This window comes from Podarcis bocagei (assembly GCF_964188305.1).
Source record: "Podarcis bocagei genome assembly, chromosome: 1".
Lineage (NCBI taxonomy): Eukaryota > Metazoa > Chordata > Lepidosauria > Squamata > Lacertidae > Podarcis > Podarcis bocagei.
In genome coordinates this window covers 72,776,041-72,796,783 of record NC_138125.1, presented here as the reverse complement: position 1 = coordinate 72,796,783, position 20,743 = coordinate 72,776,041, and the positions used below count along the sequence as shown (strand labels likewise).

Here is a 20,743-nt window from a genome sequence, read left to right as displayed (position 1 = left end):
CCCTCTGGCAGGCAGGTTTGAGGTTAATTCAATTCATTACCGGTCATTCTATCCCTTTGCACTCCCAGCTTGTCATATTGAATGTCAGAGAGAAAGAAGTCCCATTAATCATGCAAACACTGTCTGCAGCAAAGCTTTGCATTGCACAACTGTGGGATGTACCAGCCCTTTCAACAAGGTAATGGCTCTCTGGGCCAAATCAGACATGACTTGGGAGAATCGTGAATAAGATCTCGCATGTAGTTAACAGCTGATCTGCCATACAGTTATTTACTCTTGTAAAGTTTGTGATTTGATTTTTCGCACCATTCTCTGGATTTAGCTTTGAAGTGGCTAGATGGTATTCATTCACTAAGTTGTGTTATTTCTTACATTTTGTTAAGACTTATCTGTTTCAGAAGGCCGTTGAGTGAACTGTCATCTGATGGGCTTTAGCTCTGTGCTAGCTCTTTTAATATATTGCTATTTGGTGGATTCTGGAACACCTTTTCTTTGCTTTGAAACTGCATGGTTTTTTTTAATGGCTCAGTTTGGACATTCTCTCTGTGTGTATGGTGGGATATGTGTGAAAGATTGCCCCTTGCAACCATGCCTACAGTGCTATCATTCCCTGACTCTGACACCTGTACACTTACATTTTTTTTATTTATTGAATTTTTGCCCTGCCCTGCCTCCCCCAAGTTGCTCAGGGTGGCATAATTTTTATACAATTTATTTTTTTTTTTTTTAATAAATTTTTATTGGTTTTACAGCATTTTTTAAAAAAAAAAAACAAACAAACACAAAACAAAACAAACATACAAAATACTTTCAAAGATATTTTCATAAACCTCTTTTCTTGGACTTCCCCATACCCCCCCTCTCTGCATCCCAGTGTCCATATTTGAACTAGCAACTCCCAGTTGTTACTTTCTAATCTCTGTCATCTTAGTCCTCCTTTATTATCTAACCTTGTATCCCTGTACCCTGTTACTTCTAGCAACCACAACATTTTAACATTCGTTGAGTTTGTAGTAGTCCTTAAGATAGCTCTTAAATTTTTTCCATTCTTCTTCCACCATCTCTTTACGTTGGTCACGGATTCTGCCTGTCATCTCAGCCAGTGTCATATAGTCCATCACTTTCATCTGCCATTCTTCCAGAGTAGGTAAATCTTGTGTCTTCCAATACTTTGCGATGAGTATTCTTGCTGCTGTTGTAGCATACATAAAGAAATTTCTATCTTTCTTTGTCACCAATTGGCCGACAATGCCCAAGAGAAAGGCCTCTGGTTTTTTGGAAAATGTACATTTAAGTACCTTTTTCATTTCATTATAGATCATTTCCCAGAAGGCCTTTATCTTCGGGCATGTCCACCAAAGGTGGTAAAAGGTACCTTCAGTCTCTTTACATTTCCAACATTTATTGTCGGGCAAATGATAGATTTTTGCCAGCTTGACTGGGGTCATGTACCACCTGTATACCATTTTCATAATGTTTTCCTTTAAGGCATTACATGCCGTAAATTTGATACCGGTGTTCCATAACCATTCCCAGTCATCTGACATAATGTTGTGTCCAACATCCTGCGCCCACTTAATCATAGCAGATTTAACTGTTTCATCCTGTGTGTTCCATTTCAACAGCAAGTTATACATTCTAGATAAATTCTTAGTATTGGGTTCTAGCAATTCGGTCTCTAGTTTTGATTTCTCCACTTGGAAACCGATTTTCCTATCCTGTTTAAAAATTTCCATTATTTGGCGATATTGAAACCAATTTTCTACTTTGTGCTTCAATTTCTCCTGACTTTGTAGTTTAACCTTGTCTCCATCCTGTTCTAAAATTTCCCAATACTTCGGCCATCCGACCTCCATATTGAGTTTCTTCACTGCTTTAGCCTCCACTGGTGACACCCATCTAGGGGTTTTATTTTCCAATAAGTCTTTGTATCTTATCCAGACATTAAATAATGCTTTTCTAACAATGTGATTTTTAAAGGTACTGTTAACCTTGTCATACCAAAGATATGCATGCCAACCAAAAGCATTATTGAAGCCTTCCAGATCCAAGATGTCTGTATTCTCGAGGAGCATCCATTCTTTCAGCCAGCAAAACGCTGCTGCCTCATAGTACAATTTTAGGTCCGGCAGGGCAAAACCCCCTCTTTCTTTAGCGTCAGTCAGTATTTTGAATTTAATTCGGGGCTTTTTGCCCTGCCAGACAAATTTCGAAATATCTTTGTGCCACCTCTTAAAACATTCCATCTTATCAAGAATCTGCAAGGTCTGAAACAAAAATAACATTCTAGGCAATACATTCATTTTAATTACTGCAATTCGGCCTAACATTGACAGTTTCAGATTTGACCATATTTCTAGATCTTTTTTAATCTCTGACCAACATTTTTCATAATTGTCCTTATACAAATTAACATTCTTAGGTGTTAAATAAACCCCTAGGTATTTGACTTTCTTAACCACTGTCAAACCTGTTTCCTCCTGAAACTTCTCCTTTTCCATATCTGTTAGGTTTTTCCCTAAGACTTTAGTTTTTTGCTTATTCAACTTAAATCCAGCCACCTGGCCAAATTGTTGAATTATTTCTAAAACCCTTTTCGTACTAGTGTTTGGCTCTTGCAAAGTCAATACTAGGTCATCTGCATACGCTCTTAACTTGTAGTGTTTAGCTCCGACCTGCACACCTTTGACCTGCTGGTCATTTCTTATCATATTCAGCAACACCTCCAGAACCGAAATGAAAAGTAATGGGGAAATTGGGCACCCCTGCCGAGTTCCTTTTTCTATCTTAAGTTCCTCAGTCACAACATTATTTACAATCAGCTTAGCTTTTTGTTCGGAATATATTGCAGCCATACCATTCTCAAAACCCTGGCCTACCCCCATCCCATGAAGATTCTTCCTCATAAAACTCCAAGAGATATTATCAAAGGCTTTCTCCGCGTCCACAAAGATCAATACTGCTTTAGTGTTTATATTCACCTCCAGCTTTTCCAAAATGTCTATTACATTCCTTACATTGTCCGCTAGGTGTCTTTTAGGGAGAAAGCCTGCTTGGTCTTTATGAATCTTCTCCATCAAAACTCTTTTAAATCTTTTTGCCAAAATGTCTGCAAAAATTTTGTAATCCACATTAAGGAGTGATATCGGGCGGTAGTTCTTGAGTTGGGTCTTTTCAGTCTCTGACTTTGGTATGAGTGAGATATATGCCTCTTTCCACGATTCAGGTGCCCTTTTTCCTTCAAGGATCTCATTACAAACTTCTCTTAATGGTTGAATCAACCATTCCTTCAACGATTTGTAGTATCTAGAAGTCAGTCCATCTGGTCCCGGAGATTTGCCCAATTGCATATTCTGAATGGCAGCCTCTACCTCTTGTTCTGAGATTCTCTGGTTCAAGTCCATCTTACTTTGCTGAGAGATATTTTGTAATCCATATCTTCCAAGGAATTTGTCTATATCTTCTTCATTTTGCGGGCCTTGGGTATAAAGTTTTTTGAAGTAACTTAGAAAGCAATTTCTAATTTCATTAGGTTTAGATATACTCTTTCCATCAACCTCTAGGCTTGTAACTGTATTTAGTTTCTGCCTTTTCTTCAATTGCCATGCCAAAAGTTTACCGCATTTATTTGCTGATTCAAAAGTCTTTTGTTTCATTTGCTTTATCTTCCATTCAATCTCTTGGTTCATCAATTCCATATATTGAGTTTGATATAACTTAATCTCTCTTAAAATGTCCTGAGACTTTGGTTTTGTTCTTAGTTTCCTCTCTCCTTCCTTTATCATTTCCAAGATCTTCTCTTTTTTCTCATTTTGTTTTTTCCTCTTTATTGAATTTTGTTGAATCAAAAATCCTCTCATAACAGCTTTACTTGCGTCCCAGATCACTCTTTTCTCCACGTCAGTCCTCAAATTTATTTCAAAATAGTCTTTTAAGGTCTTTTGGGCCTTCGTGAGAATCTCCTTATCTCGAAAGAGGGTGTCATTCATTCTCCATCTAAATTGACCAGTTATTGTGAGTTTCATCTCCATCTTCACGGCGTTATGGTCGGAGCAAGTTTTTGGGCAGATTTCCACTTTCTTAATCTTTGGAGCCAATCCACTAGTAACCCAGATTTGGTCAATTCTGGTCCAGGTCATCATTGCTTGGGAGAAGAAGGTTCCCTCTCTCTCCAGAGGGTTCCTTGTTCTCCAAATGTCTATCAAGTCCATGTTTTCTGTCATTTCGAAAAAAGTCTTGGGGAGTCTCCCTTCTTTAGTGACTGTTAGTCTTTGTGCCTTGTCCATATTAGTGGAGACCACGCCATTCATGTCTCCCATGATTATCATATTATAATCCAGATAGTCCGTCAAAGTTTCATGAAGTCCCTTAAAGAAGTCAGATTTGCCTTCATTTGGTGCATAAATTCCAACAACTAAAAGTTTTTCTCCTTGTACTTGTATCTCCACAGCCAGATATCTCCCTTGTTCATCTTTAAATATCATTTTTGGAGCCCATTTCTCCTTCACATATATTACCACTCCCCTCTTCTTAACTTTGTCTGATGAGACAAATTCTTGTCCTAACCTTTTATTTGTGAGTAATCTCCTGTGGGCTCTAGTTATGTGAGTTTCTTGTAAACATATCAAATCCAATTGTTCTCTGTTCAAAATGTGAAATACTTGTCTTCTCTTCAAAGGCCCATTCAGTCCATTACAATTCCAACTAAGGAATTGCAGAGCCATCTTGTTATTTTCTTAAGGCTCCTCCAACAGCTCCAAGTTGTTGCTCTTCTTCTGACGGTGGTGGTTTTTGTCCAAACGAGAGATTCAGGATATCCAGTGCTCTCCTCTGTTCTGCAAGTACGTCCACAGTCCCCTTCTGTAGGTCCTCCTGATATCTTGCCAGAAATTTGTCTTTATCTTGAATTGTCTTTATTTTCACTTTCTTTGCCTTGTAGTCGAATGACAGTCCTTGTGGGAATTCCCACCTGAAGCGGATCTGATTTTTCTTTAACAAAAGCACCAAATCCTTGTAGAAGTTTCTTAAGTCCAAGATATATTTTGGTATGTCTTTAAAGATCTGTACTGCTGAATTTCCAATTTGGAGGGCTTTTCCAAAGTGTAGTCCTAAAATTTTATCTCTTTCCTCCTTAGATCTGAGTGTGATCAAACAATCTCTTGGTGTCTTTCTATCTTGCTTTTTGCCGAGTCTAAAGGCAGTTGTGATTTTAATATCGTCTTCCTCCAGGTCCCAGCAATCCGCAAACTCCCGTGTCAAATATTCCACAAGGTTGTCACTTTCATTCTCCGGAATCAATCTTAATTTTAAGTTTCTCTCTTTCCTCTGTAACTCCCACAAGGCCAAGGTTGCATCATGCTCATAGACCTTCTTGGCAAGTGGCTCTAATTTCTCCTGCGTCTCTCCAGCTGTGGCTTTGGCCTCTTCGGCAATTTGACGCGTGGTGGCATTTTCCTCGACCAATTTATTTATAGATTCTGTATTCTGGTTTAATCTTGTTGATATTTCTGTTAATTTTTGTGTGTTCTCTGAAGTCTGTTTTGTCAAAGACTCCAGAGTCTGGTTTATCTTAAGCAAAGCTTCTGTCACAGCTTCCATAGAAACGGCTGCTCCTTTGTCCTGTCCTGTTGTTCCAGCTAGTCCGGCTGTTACGCCTAAGATCGAACCTCTTCTCTTTGCTTGTTGCAGCTGCAGCTGTTGCTGTTGTTGTTGCTTGGTCTTGGCTCTTGTAGTTATCTCTTCTTGTGGCCCACTCATGTCAAGGTCAATTCCCACGGGATTTATTCTCCCTTGGAAAATTCCACTGTCTTAGGCCGTGCTGAACTTCACTTTATCCTCTAGAGGGAGCAAATCAAAATGGCCATAGAAGGAAATTTCAAAATACATGAACAAAGGAAACCATCCAAGATGTAGAAAGAAAGGAGATTAACCCAGTCAAAATCAATGTTACTAAAGTCTTATAGCTTCCAATTGCCACAGTTGCCCAGTATACTGTTTATACTGTTTCTTCTTAAAATGTACAAAAGTCAGGCACTGTGGAAACTTTGTATCAAAGTGTCACTTCACAGGGAAAAGTCAGCTCAATGTACTAAGAAGGCAGACCGTTTCAGACTTTCAAGTAGATGAGATAGCAGAGGTTTTTTCCTTCAAATAAGTCATGCAGTTAATGGTCAAATTCGCCTCCCCTCTGCCCTGCTTGCTAGAGGGGAGATCAAAGGTTTAAATGTCCGGTTTAGCTGATCAAAGGATGAATTTAAACGGATGCAGGTTTAGAGCTCCGTTGCTTTCACTTTCATGCGGTCGGGGGGAGGCAGACTTCCTTTGTTTAAATCTCCCCCGTTTTTAGCCCAATTTTTAAAATTAAGAAAAGTCCCAGTTATTTTTCAGTTCTTACTCACGGGGAATCAGTCCGAATTTCTTTTCAGGAAGGAATCGGCGCTCTCCGCTTATGGCGACGCGGCTTCACTTCGCAGGCTGGGTAGCGACTCTCAGCACCGCGCTCACTCCCGATGTCGATCCGTAGCCTTTAAAAAGGCTCTTTCACGGTACCGGGGGGCGCAAAGGTGCCCACCGAGTCTCCTTGTTCTCAGGCTTCAGCGCCTGGGATTTTAGGGGTCCCCCGCTTGCCGTAGCGGGTAAGACCCGAACTTGCGAAGCAGTCCTTCTCCGGAGCTCGGAGGTAGGACCGCCATTAAGCGCTGGCACCGACCGGAAGTCTAATTTTTATACAATTTAAAAACAAAAAACAAAGCAAAAACATTCTAAAACAGGTCAAAACATTCTGATAACACTTACAATTAAAAACATATTTCCATCCAATGATCTCAGTGTTACCATCAACAGTATTCTTAAGCCACCAAATGTTTAAAAACAATGTTTTTTATTTCCCTCATAAAGTTAATAATGATGGGAGACAAGCACACCTCGCTAGAGAGGGCATTCCACACCTGGGGGAGCACCACTGAAAAGGCCCTGTTTTGCTGTGGTTATTACGTTAACTTGATCCAAGTGATCCAAAATATTGCAATAAATTTCTTTCCGGCAGCAACCCTCCCCTGCTTGCCCACAATGAAATGAGAGATCCTTCATCTTTCCTGAGTATTCCTTACACTCCAGAGGATTTCGAGATGGGGGGGGGGGATAAGCAACAGAGAGAAGCTCTGGTAGACACACACAGAACTTGGTGGTAGGGAGAGGTCATTTGGCTACTATGTGCCAGGCTTTAGAGACACTTGGATTATTGCTGCTTCTGAGTGTCCGGTTTTGCAGAATTTGTAAACCAAATCGTTCTTAAACTGGACTGTTCTTAAACCGAGGCACCACTGAATAGATAATTATAGAACAGCAAGTTTTTCTTCTCTGGTTAGATGAGTAAATTCTGCTTTTATTTATTTATTTATCTTGGCAGCGTTTTAGATGATGAGAGCAGCAATCTCCGGCAACAAAAGCTTGACAGACAGGTGAGTTTGTAAAACTTTCATTGCACTTCATTGGTTATTTCATGTTGATAGCTGGAGCTTGCTTAACTGGATTTCTTAAGTATAAGACAAACCTCCTCTTACTGATATTCACAATTGGTAATTTTTAGGTTTTTTCCATAGCATAAATCAGTGCTGACCAATAAGCCACAGGGCTCTTTAAAACTAGGTGTGTAGTTTTGCTGTGGATATGGACAAATGAGTCAGAAATATGCACTATCTACCATCATAATATAAACATGGAAACATCTGGAATGAGAGATCCATACAGCTGGGAAATACACTCCCCTTCTGGTTATAAAATCTGCTAAGGAACTGAGAACTGAAATACGGTATTTGTTTAATGTTCAGCGTAGATCACTGTTACCCTGGGCTGCGATGTTGATACTAGCTTTCAAATTTGTCTTTGATACAAAATAATATTTGGAATCTAAATCGGAAAATCAGATATCCCACCCTCTCATTTTGGGCCCAGTCAGCATTTTCACATGTTCCATAATCAGGCCACAGTGCTCCATTCTCCAGGTTAGGGGTGTGATGTATGAAATTACTTTCAGCCACCCCTGCACAAGCATGGGTCACTTACATGGTCTGATGCAAGTAGTTATTAATATGTTTTCCAGAATCATCACTAGCAATTGGCTGCAGCCTGCTTGCTTTGTGCTTCTCAGGGCCGGGGGTGGGGGTGGGGATTGATCTGATGGATCATGCAATTGTTGCAGAATCTCTGTGCTAGATTAGTTGTAGCATTGGGAAAGACTTTTATGCATTTCACAGAGCAATTCTCCCCGTGCCTATTCAGACATAAATCCCATTGATTCAGTGGCTAGGGAGTTGCAGCACATAGAGCTTAGATCATAATTATAATCAGCATAATACAGCAATAATTTTAGGTCCTATATTTTATTGCTTTCCCAATATTTAGTATAAGCGATTTAAAATCTCAAATCTGACTATCAGTAGAGGTGTCAAATATCTCTGCTCTTAGCACCATAGGTATTTTTGTTTTTTAAAGAGGCTCTCCATAAAGAATTGCTTGTGTATCTCCACTGTACATAATAGTAGCAAAATAAATGGTTTGATACAGAATTGTGGTAGGTGGTCGATGTCCAATTTAATATTGTTTGGTTCAAAGCATCTTGCTGAGACACCCAGAAATCAGTCCATAGGCCCACAGATTCCTATTTAATCTAATGAGGAGCTCTCTCTGTGTGTCACTGTGTGTTTTCCCAGCGAGCATTACTTGAGCAGAAGCAGAAGAAAAAACGTCAGGAGCCACTAATGGTTCAGTCCAATGTGGACAGCCGGACAAGGGCGCGCAGAATGAAACAGTCAGAAGAACAAGCACCATTGGTTGAATCTTACCTCAACAGCAACAGCAGCACCATTTATAATGGTATGTGTCCTAATTTACTGCAAAATGTTGAGGGCAGGGAAAGTATCAAGAGATGCATTTGAGAATATGCTGACAAGAATTTTAGGGGAAAAGTAATATAAACTGGTCTAAATATAGGCACCAGAATTGAATACTTGTTCCTTTTTACACGGCAGCTCGGTCTCCCTATAACTCTTACTTCAATAATCCATCAAATAGTATTTTGATTATTATTCTCCCAGTGGAAAGGGTTTGGGGGGTTTAGCTCTGTCAATCTCTGTCAGAGATTGACAGAGCTACTGAGCCATCTATCTTCCTTCTGAAATTATTCAATCATTCACCATTTGTGGGAGGTGTTTCATTCACAGTTGCAGAATGCATTGCTGTTGTTTTAGCAATGAATTTCTCATGGTTTTAAGCAAAAACTTAAACTACTACTTTTCATAAAATGGAAGAGGACAACTTGTCAACAGAATGTACATTTCCTTTCCATGTTCTGTAGAAAGTTGACTGCGCATAAAACTTTCAGGCTTTTTGTCCACTTTCATAATCACTAACTGCCCCCACTCCCCAGTTAAACTTTAAAATATAAAAATAAAAATGCACCATCAGTAGTTGAATGTCTGACTGAATAAATCTTACTTCTTGGTACACGGTTGCTGTCCTCAGCCTTTCAATCTTGGCAAAGAATGGTAAATATACATATTTTAGTAAACATTATGTGCGACACTGCAATATCACGCAGCCCAAATGACCTTATTAATGTGAGCATACAGTTCCTTTGCTCGCAGATTCATTTTATATGCATGCTCATTACATTTTAGTTTATAATTATGCCATCATTTGCTTCAACTCAGTAAGTCTGAGACAACCCTTCTCCCCTTCCCACCATATGAAAATCTCAATCCCCTAAAGTATGTATTTCCTTGCAAAATGTTACAGGGAAAATGTTATTTTTTTACAATAGCCTTTTAGAAAATTGCATTGATGTTCACTTTTCCCCTTTAGCATTCCTCAAAAGTGTTTTTGTTTTTTTTAAAAAAATACAAAATTAAAGAAGCATTTGAATTTCATTAGCCCTTTTTAACAGCAATTTAAATGTACACGGTGTTTGAATATTAAATGCATTTGACTTAGTCTCAGCAGCCTTTTCTTCAGTTACATTTATAAATTGGAAACCACACTGTGAATAGAACTTCTGTTTGGATTAATGATTTGCATTTTGTGGCTCAGCACATGTTGGTATGCATGTGCACAGAGGAGAGAAGCATGAGGTTACATCCAGCACTGCCATCATTGGCATAACTTCTCCATCCTCTTCTCTCTCCTACGGTCCCCTGCACATGCCAAAATATGCTCTGTAATGTTGAGGGACCGGATTTTGGCATTTGGGGGGTTGCAGGCAGAGGAGAGGAAGGTGGGATCCTGTTGCGTGTGTGGTACTCTGATCATGCAGAGTAGGATGCAACCCATTTTTCCTATGGAAAATGTGTTGGCTCAAAATACATTCAGTTCCTGTCTGCTTCTTCCTTCCTTTTATATAACTTGTAAAAAATAATAATCAAATGTATTTCAGATGAAAAGTTTTGGCTGTACATTGTTTAATTTTGAGTGCCATTTTACTTTGAGCCATAAATGACATTAGTTTTCCACCAAGTGGCAAGTTTCAAGTTACCAGTTCAGTGGATGTTTGTGCACATTCTATTAATGAGCGTTAGTTAACACTTAAAATGTTTTAAATGTTTTTATTCACACAAGCAGGGGGAATCTAACAGTTTTTCACATGATATATATGAAACAGTGTTTTAATTTACATTTCAAGCTGTGAGAAAATTTCAGTTTTGTTAACCTGTAATCGAAAGCATGGGTTGATACAGAAAATTAAATGTTCTCTATTAAAGAAAACCTACCTTTTTGTTTCGGTTCATCCTCCTTTTTGTGTTAACAAAAGTACAGTTAAAACTTAATAGCTTTCTACTTTTTCAGTAGAACAAAAGGACCTGGGTACAAATTTAACATAAGATAAAATTGTTCCAGAAAAGCTTCACGTAGGGAGGAAAAACCTAAGGTTACAGGAGAAAGATAAAGAAAAAAAATGTTCTGTCTTTATCAAAGGACACCAGCATAAGAAAATGTCAAGTCAAAACATTGTTAACAACCAGCCAGGTTTTATCAGTACTGTGGGATGATAATGCTTCAACATTTACAGTGGTACCTTGGTTCTCAAACTTAATCGGTTCTGGAAGTCTGTTCCGAAACCAACGTGTTCCAAAACCAAGGCACACTTTCCCATAGAAAGTAATACAAAATGGATTAATCTGTTCCAGACTTTTAAAAACAACCCCTAAAACAGCAATTTAACATGAATTTTACTATGTAACAAAACCATTGATCCATAAAATGAAAGCAATAATCAATCTGTACTATAAAATAAATAAGACAGTATAGTAGATGATAAAAATTTAAATTTTCTTTCTTTCTTACCTGCACTGATGATAGTCATTGTTTGAATGGGGGGCTTTTATCCATTTCCGCAGTCACACAATCAATCAATCAATCAATCAATCAATCATAAAACAAGTCATGGTCACAAAAATGAAAAAGCCACATAAACTAAAACCCCCAAAATAACAAAAACAAAAGCACCAAATATCACCTCAGAACACTGCAATCAGAAATGGAAGGCTTTAATTATGATGGGGGGGGGGCTTAAATTTGCTGGCCAAGGGTAAAATGGGATGAAAAAAAGCCTTAATTACTATGCGGAGGACTCAAATTTGCTGCGCGACAGTGAAAACAGAAGCTCAGGAGCATGTTCGACTTCCGAGGCAAAGTTTGAAAACCGGATCACCTACTTCCGGGTTTGCAGCATTCAGGTTCCGAGTTGTTCGGGAACTAAACTGTTTGAAAACCAAGGTACCACTGTAGTAAGATTCATCTAAAAATCAGGAAAGGAATCAAGTGAATTAAAATAATATTTCACGCTATTTACCAAAAGGAAAAGAAGCTGCTCTTCCTTGTCATTCAAGGCCTATTTAAATCAGCCTCCCAGACTGATGTTTAGCATGATACCCAGGGCTAGGTATTTTATGTGCCTGCAGAAATCTCTTCAAGGTCAAACACAGGCCTCTCCTTTGCACCTTGTGGTTTGCAAAGGCAGAGCTTCAGTTCCATGACAGTCATTTGTAGCAGGTAAGATTTGGAATGAATGAGTTCACATGTGTAGACTTCTCTTCAGAGAAGGATAATTGGCTAATTTACACTCTGTATAAATGCCATCTGTATTTCATTTCATTTTGTGTTCTGGATGGAGCGTTCTGTACTCTCTATTGCTTCCACATTGACAGGTGACTAGAAGCCTCATGCCACCATCACAGCCATGTGTACACTTGATCTCTGGCCGCTTCCTCGACAGAGAATTGCACCCTGGGACAACCCCAGATGCTGCTCGCCTAACATAATGGAGCCGCAAAGCCAGAGGCAGGCAGGGTTGGTTGCAGGCAAATATTCCTCGTGGTCTTCTCTTTCAGTAGGCTGATGCAGCACAAGAAGTCCTGCACTCTGTGATTTCCAGAGGGCAGGATTAGAACTAATGGATGGAAATGGCAAGGAAGCAGATTTCAGCTAACTAGCAGGAGAAACTTTCACAGTATGAGCTATCTGGCAATGGATGAGGCTGCCTTGGGAGATAGTGGGCTGTTCTTTACTGGAGACTTATAAACAGGGGTGGCCACATGCCAGGGATGCTGCTGTTGCACCCTATGTTGCAAATCTTGCACTGAGTAGGGGGTTAGACCTCCTGGCTTCCTTCTAAGCTTGATATTCTACTGAGCATGGCTGAAGCATTCCCAGGAATGAATTGCTGAGGTAGCAAAAAGGAATTGAGCACAAGATGGGATTACATGGAGCGGCCACCTACTATGGTCCTTTCCAGGAGCTGAGGAATTCTGCTCAGTTCTGCCCACCTGTCAAATTCGGCCTGCGAGGCTGATAAGGAGCAAAAAAGGTTCTCCGTCCCTGCCATAGTTTATTGCTCTACTCTAAGTGTCAATTTATTCTGCTGAAATTATAGGGTACTCTCTGTTTATCTTTTTTGAAAATCTCATTTGGCTGCTTTTATAGCAAATAATTCAGTTTTTAATATCTCCCATTCCACCTATGTGGATTCAAGGCATCAATATGTGCTGGAGGGACATATGGCAGGGCAGCTTCATGACAGTGCCCCACCTCATGTGGTGCTATGGACAGTATGGATCAGTCCTTAAACCTAAAGTCATATGGATTGCTAAGCTCTGCCTCAACAAAATTAGACATGTGTATTAAAACTGAAATTCAGGCTTTGACAAGTGCAGAGAAAGTGCCACCTTTGGAACTAACATCTCAAGCTGCAGCCCACAGTATTTATTTATTTTGCTTCTGGCTATTCCTAGTTAGTTGAGCAAACTGCTGAAATAAGAAGTGCCAGACAGTTTCTGTGTTTCTTTAAAAATGCAGTTTAAAGACACATGCAAATCAACTCATGCTTTAGACACTTTTAATACACATTTTTATAATTTTTGTGAGGCCTCACCAAGACTCCTCAGTGGAGCACTAACAGAGCCTTCTTGTGAGCACACACAGAGTCCCTTTTCAAAAAAAATTGGATAGTCCCAAATGCATTTCAACACAGCTGGACATTGTTGGAGGGATGTCCAGACCAGGCATAGGCAAACTTGGCCCTCTAGATGTTTTGGGACTACAATTACCATCATCCTGAACACTGGTCCTGTTAGCTAGGGATGATGGGAGTTGTAGTCCCAAAACAGCTGCAGGGCAAGTTTGCCTATGCCTGGTCCAGACTATGTGTGTGACTCCAAGAAAGAATTGACAATGATGATGATATCCGGATGTGAAATGGACCAACTATTGAAAGTCATCTTGCAGGAAACACAAGGCAAAACAATAGATGTGGATACACACAAATCTATGTGTCTGAGTGACCTGAAAACCTAATCATTCATTGCTAATAGATGCTGCAATCCACACCAGATCACCAAGCTTGTAGGATGCCATGAACCACCAGTGGGGAACCTGTGGTCCTCCAGATGTTGCTTGACTCCAACTCCCATCATCTGACCATTGACATGCTGGTGGGGGCTGATGGAAGCTGGAACCCAGCCACAGCTGACTGACCACAGCTTCCTCATCCCTGCCATAGAGGAAATCTGATATGACCATCCTTCATCTTCCTCTTTGTCAAGGAACAGCGGTTCCTGGAACTCTTCCTGTTATCATTACTGGTAATTGTTGCAGCTTTAGAACTTCCCAAATATAATTAAATGGCTTTATATGAATGCCAGGTCTTTTACTCAAGGCTGCTTGCCATTTGAATCTTATTTCTTTAAAAGGACCCTCTTTTGGCAGCTTGAACATCTGAGCACTTATCCTAAACTCTAAAAAAAGCAGAATGTTAAATCAAAGATGGAACTAGTGTGGAGTTTGTTTTAATGGTGCGCAGAAGCTCTGACTTATGAAAGGAATGTTGCAATTTAGGCTGCCATATTATGCACATTTACTTGGAAGTAAAGCCCCATTGAATTCAGTGGGATTTGCTTCTAAGTGTACATAGATACTTGTAATTGCATTGTTTGTGAGCTCTGAAGTTACATAACATTACCACTTCCCCCCCCTTTTCTGTACTTCAATGAAGGTGTGTGTATGGAGTGGGGATTGGAGGAGCAGAAGGAGCAGCCTGCCAGCTTCTCTTTTTTACTTTGTTGCAGAAATATTTATTTGTATGCGTTTCAAATAAGTAAACTGACAATATGAAACTACTGTGATTTCTATTTGCTTCACAGGTTCATGCAGGTCAAATTACAGTGGTACCTCGCGTTACATACGCTTCAGGTTACATACGCTTCAGGTTACAGACTCCGCTAACCCAGAAATAGTACCTCGGGTTAAGAACTTTGCTTCAGGATGAGAACAGAAATTGTGCTCCGGTGGCGCGGCGGCAGCTGGAGGCCCCATTAGCTAAAGTGGTGCTTCAGATTAAGAACAGTTTCAGGTTAAGAACGGACCTCCGGAACGAATTAAGTACTTAACCCGAGGTACCACTGTATAAGGCCTGCAATCCTTTGCACATTTACTTAGGAATTAGTTCCACTGAACATAGTGAGATTTGCTTATTAGCAGGCATTCATAGATTGAATTGCAAAGTAGCTGAATGGGTTATGCCAGCACAAAAGCTCCTGTGCTTAATTTTGTTACATTTTGAGTTGATGGTCTCTCATTTTTTTCTGTTGTCCTCTTTGAGAATTTGCAAAACATGTTTAGATAAAGCAGAGGAGAAGTGAGACAAGAAGACCCAGATACTAGCCAGTAAATTTAGTTGCTGCTGGGGACTTTTACTTGATGCTTGAAAGGGCAGGCTGGTGCCTGTACATAGAAATAAGTTGACTTGTAGGTAAATGCTGCTGCTTGCAATTTGAAGTGGCAAATTTGATGGAGACAGTGTCCCTTGCAGCATCCCGTCCGATATTATTAGGAACATTGCAGGAATGTTAGTACATTTTTAATAAGGTGCTGTTTCCCCCCAGAAGGAATCTTAGAAATGGAGCCTTAACTAATGATATCACAGGGTACCATGTGCACATGGCACTCTCAGTTCTTCTGATGTCCTTGGACATAGCAGTCAAGACTGGTTCACCCAGGCAAAATGTAACACAGAAAGGGATTGCCATTTATTTTACTAGCAGCCTAAAGGTAAAGATGGTAATATACTGCATATTTAAAATATGATTATAAACCTGCAGTCTTCTACCCTATACTGTCTTCTTTCTCTGGAACTGACTTGATATATATATAAATACTTTTACAATCTGCCTGCTTGCTTGCTCACTTCTTGTGGCTTCATAGGTTTCTCATTTCTTCTCTCCTCTGTTTTTCTCTTTGTGTTTCTTTTTGGTTGGGGTGTCTGGATTCTCTTCCAGCAGTACAGGAACCTGAGCAAGAGGACGTAAAGGTGGTAGCAGAGTCACAAGCTCCAAAGTCAACTAAAAAAGCCAAGGCAGCCACAGGAGGCTGCCAAACTGGCAACATCAGAAAGGAGAAAAAGGGGAAGCACAAAGGTTAGCTGCATGCTGCTGATTATTAAATAAGAATGAGACAAGTCACCATATGTTTATACAATGGCAAGGGGTGATTTTTTTCTCTTTCATATTTTTTCATTCAAGCTACACATTGTCCGAAACCTATATTATATATATGTATAAGCATTCAGTAGATGGAGTTTGCATTGTCCAGTTGAGATATCAAGTGCACCCAAGTACTGATGTTTCCACTCCTTTAATTGGTGGTGTTAAGTAAGGATTTAATGCTTACCACTTTCCCAGAAAGCCTCAGAGCAAGCTACAACATGTATAAACCAAAGTGCAAGATTCCAGGAACAAAGCAATAATATAACAAGTCCCTGGTGGATGCTGCCCACAAAATCCTAGCTTAACCCCAGTGACTCAAATCCAAATTAGAAATGTTTTCAAGACTTTTGAAAAGATACACTCTCTCTGCCGAGTCTCCAAAGAGACGTTTTAAATTTATTAGCTACTTGCCACATATACAGAGTGTTAAATAGTGGGTTGACATAGCAGCCGGCACAGCGATTTCTTCAAGTAGCTCTTTATTAAGATAAGCTGGAATAGAACTAACTGCGAACAGCTCAGCCGGCCTGTATTTATAGGCAGCCGGCTGTCAACATTGTAACCACAACAGCCCAGAGTTCCCACCTAAACTAACTGCCGCGGACCTGAGTGAAAACTATCTACAGACCTGAGTGAAAACTATATACAGTATCCCCCTGTTGGCCCAGGGTGAAACTACACTACATAACACCCCTCCCCACCGAGATAAGGCGTTAGTTACAATCGTAATGGTTTTCTTATATACAGCACTACGCGTAATGGTTCAATTAGGCACAAAAGCATATCGGTTACATTTCCCATACTTAGACCAACAGTGATACCTGTCCAACAACGTAGTCCTTTAAATGAGTTGGGCGCTTGGAAACTCTGCCAGACCGCCGGGGACTGGTAGCCAAGTCCGGAGGGCCACCCAGTTCTCGCTGAGGCTGTGGTGCGACCCTAGGTGGCGTTGGAACCAACTCCCCTGGATCCGCTGCTGTGGGTGGAGCCTCCGCAAGTGGAGTGGTCTGAGTCTGTTCTGAGACGGCTTGGTTCGGCTCCACGCTGGCAGTTTGCGAGGGAGGTGTAGGTGGGGCCTCGCCATCTGTACGTGTCTCTTCTGGAGCCGCAAGCGCAGTTGGGGGCACCTCGGTAGTGTCTAAGTCGCCAACCCTGCGCCTAAGCTGGTCTATGTGCCGTCGCCACAAACGTCCGTCTTCGAGTGCCACCTGGTACGAGCGAGGTCCAGTGACTCCCACTACTGTGGCTGGCACCCACGGGATGTCCCCCACATAGTTCCGGGCAAAGACCTGGTTTCCTGGGACAAATGACCGTGGTGCGTTGGCACAGCCTGGGGGTTCAGCCACGGCAAAGTCTGGGTGTAGCCGGTCGAGCGGTGACCTGAGGCGGCGGCCCATAAGCAGTTCAGCAGGACTCCTCCCTGTGGCTGCATGAGGAGTGATGTGTTGCACGAACAAGTATTCGGCGACCCGCTCATGCCAGTCTCCCCGGTCCAGGCGCGCTAGTGCCTCTTTTGTCGAGCGCACCATTCTTTCCGCTTGCCCATTGCTGGATGGATGAAAAGGTGCCGTTAGGGCATGGCGGATGCCCAGTCCCAAAAGATACCGCTCAAACGTGCCTGACGTGAACTGCAGTCCGTTGTCAGAGACAAGGACATCAGGACACCCATGCGTTGCAAACAGGCCTCGCAGCACCCGGATGACAGCTTCGGTAGTGGTGGAGGGCATCAGGGCGACCTCCAGCCATTTGGAATAGGCGTCCACCACTACCATAAAGGTCCGGCCGTGAAAGGGGCCAGCCAGATCGATGTGCACCCTCGACCAGGGTGTCTTTGGCGTCTCCCAGGTGTGTCCCTTAGCTGCCGGTGGTGCAGGCCTCGACTCTTGGCACGCGTGACAGGCGGACACCCAGGCAGTGATGGCATCGTCCATATTAGGCCACCAAACGTAACACCGAGCCAACGCCTTCATTTTGACAATTCCCGGGTGGCCAACGTGCAGAGCCTCCAGGACGCGCTGACGGAGTCCCTGGGGAATCACGACGCGGTCTCCCCACAGCAGACAGCCGCGATGAGCTGAGAGTTCATGTTGTCTGGTTGCGAAGGGCTGGAACTCCGATGCAAAAGGCCCTTGTGGCCACCCCCTCCACACCCAGTTGAGCACCCGGCTGATGGTGCGATCCTGGGCAGACGCGGAGGCCACAGTGGCAGCCGATACAGGCGCTGCCGGAAGATCCTCAATCAGAAGGAGCGATGAAGCTGGAGCCGGGTCTTCCACAAATGCTGGAAGAGGGCAATGGCTGAGGGCGTCGGCATGGCCCATCGATTTTCCCGGGCGATGGATGAGCCGGTAGTGGTAGGCAGCCAGGAAAACAGTCCATCGCAGCATGCGTGGTGAGAGGACCGGTGGAGTTGGACGATCACCGGCGAGGAGGCCCAGGAGTGGCTTGTGGTCAGTGATGAGGTCAAAAGTCCTGCCATAGAGGTATTCATGGAACCTCTTCACTCCAGCCACAAGTGCCAATGCCTCCTTGTCGAGCTGGCTGTAATTCCGTTCCGTCGGAGATAGTGTCCTGGAAAAGTAGGCGAGCGGTGCTTCTCTTCCATCTGGAAAACGGTGACTAAGGACAGCACCGATGCCAAAAGGTGAGGCGTCGCAGGCAAGGACCAGCGGCCTGGATTCACTGTACTGTACCAGCACACTGTCTGAAGAAAGGAGAGCCTTGACCGCGTTGAAGGCCGCCGTCTCTCGATGACCCCAGGCCCAAGGCGTCTTAGTGCTAAGGAGTCGGTGAAGAGGCTCAGCCACTGTGGCTTTGTGGGGCAGGAACATGTTATAAAAGTTCAGCAGCCCCAGGAATGCCTGCAACTCCGTTTTGTCCTTTGGGGTGGGGGCCTGCTGGATAGCGCGGATCTTGGATGTGGTTGGATGAAGGCCGGAGGCATCGATAAGATAGCCCAGGAACTCTACCTGTGGAACAGCAATCAGGCACTTCTCCCTCTTTACCTTGAGCCCGGCCTCCTGGAACCTGGTCAGCACGGCACGGAGGCGCTCGAACAGCTGCTGGTGTGAGTCTGCAGACACCAAGACGTCATCAAAATATGGTACCATGCCCGGAAGCCCTTGCAGGAGACGCTCCATAAGGCTTTGGAAGATGCCAGGAGCCACACTCACCCCGAACTGCAACCGGCGGCAACGGAATGCCCCCCGGTGGGTGACGATCGTCTGTGCTTCAGCAGTGGCATCATCGACTGGCAGTTGTTGATAGGCTTGGGCAAGGTCCAGCTTAGCGAAGACCTTACCCTCACCCAGGGAATGCAGCAGGTGTTGGACAACAGGAACCGGATAAGCGTGCTGCTGAAGTGCCTTGTTGATTGTGCACTTGTAGTCAGCGCAGATTCTCACCGACCCATCTGGCTTGACAGGCGTGACGATGGGGGTTTCCCACTTTGCGTGGTCAACGGGCTCCAAAACTCCTTGGGCGATCAGTTTGTCCAGTTGTTCGTCCACCTTAGCCTTGAGAGCAAAGGGAACCCGGCGTGGCTTAAGCTTGATGGGGGCGACTTGTGGATCAAGGCTAAAGGAGATGGGCGTACCAGTATATTGTCCCAAGGTGCCGTCAAAAACCTCGGCAAAGTCTTTGACCAGACCCTCAGTCTCTGCGTTAGAGATGCAGTTGATGCCGGTGACTTCCAGGCCGAGGGCATCAAACCAGTCTAGCCCTAGGAGGCTTGGCCGCTGACCTTCGACCACCACCAACCGGAGCAGGCCCGAAAAATCCTTGAAGGCGATCCGGAACCGGCCAACGCCAACCACGGGAATGTCGTTTCCCTGGTAGTCTCTCAGGTGTACGCGGTGAGAGTCGAGTTGCCTTTTGGATACTCTGGGTACCAGTCTTTTGATGGTGCTCCATGACACGACGGACAGGGCAGACCCGGTGTCAATCTCCATGTCACATGGAGCTCCTTCAATGAGCACCGTGACGTTCAGCTTGCGTCGCGTAGACGAGTCGGTTTGGCCAATCGTGGTTCCAGACGGGCAGCGGCAGTTGGTGAGAGCGAAACAACTTTCCTTGGCGGACTGGAGTGAAGACTTGAACTTGCGAGTCGATGAAGGGGGGGGTGTCAGACGGAGCCGATCGGCAGACCTTAGCGATGTGGCCCCTTCTGGAACACCTCCTACAGATGGCGTCTCTGAATCGACACTTGGCACGGGAATGGTCACCTCCGCAGCCAGCACATTCCGGTTGGCCCTTGGACTTCTGTTGGAGCTTCCGGCACTCCCGCTTTGTCTGGTGCACGTCATCGTCTTCACTGGAGGATGCCTCATCACTGCTGGCCTCTTCATGATGCACCGGAACTGGCCCCCTAGCAAGACGCGGGCTGCTGGACTTGCGGATCTCCTGGGCGGAGCGTTCAGCAGCTTCTGAGGCCACAGCCTCCTCAATGGCTTTCTGTAGCGTGAGGTCTGGCTTGGCTAGGAGACGCCGTTGCAGATGGATGCCCCGGACTCCGCAGACGATTCGATCCATCAGGGCATCGTCTAAGTCTCGGAACTCACAGTGCATTGCAGCCTGTCGCAGGGCGGTGGCGTAGTTGTTGATTGACTCCCCCTCTGCCTGGTTCCGGTGGTAGAACGCATGGCGGGCAGCAATCTAGGACGGCTTTGGTGCGTAGTGGTTGCGGAGCTTCTCTTGGATCGTGTCCCATGGTG

The 20,743-nt window shown here is 43.4% G+C and overlaps 1 protein-coding gene across 6 annotated transcripts in view; it reads left to right on the top strand.

Annotated features, from left to right (window-relative positions):
• TUB (TUB bipartite transcription factor) overlaps positions 1–20,743 on the top strand; it is a 131,247-nt gene that overhangs the window by 86,629 nt on the left and 23,875 nt on the right. For 4 of the 6 annotated variants that reach the window (XM_081182752.1, XM_081182753.1, XM_081182757.1 and 1 more), the window contains exons 2-4: positions 7,409–7,460; positions 8,712–8,874; positions 15,828–15,962. In XM_081182752.1, the coding sequence (XP_081038878.1) occupies positions 7,409–7,460; positions 8,712–8,874; positions 15,828–15,962 (350 nt within the window). The remainder of the gene's footprint in view (positions 1–7,408; positions 7,461–8,711; positions 8,875–15,827; positions 15,963–20,743) is intronic. The other 2 variants (XM_081182755.1, XM_081182756.1) reach the window with 1 other exon arrangement.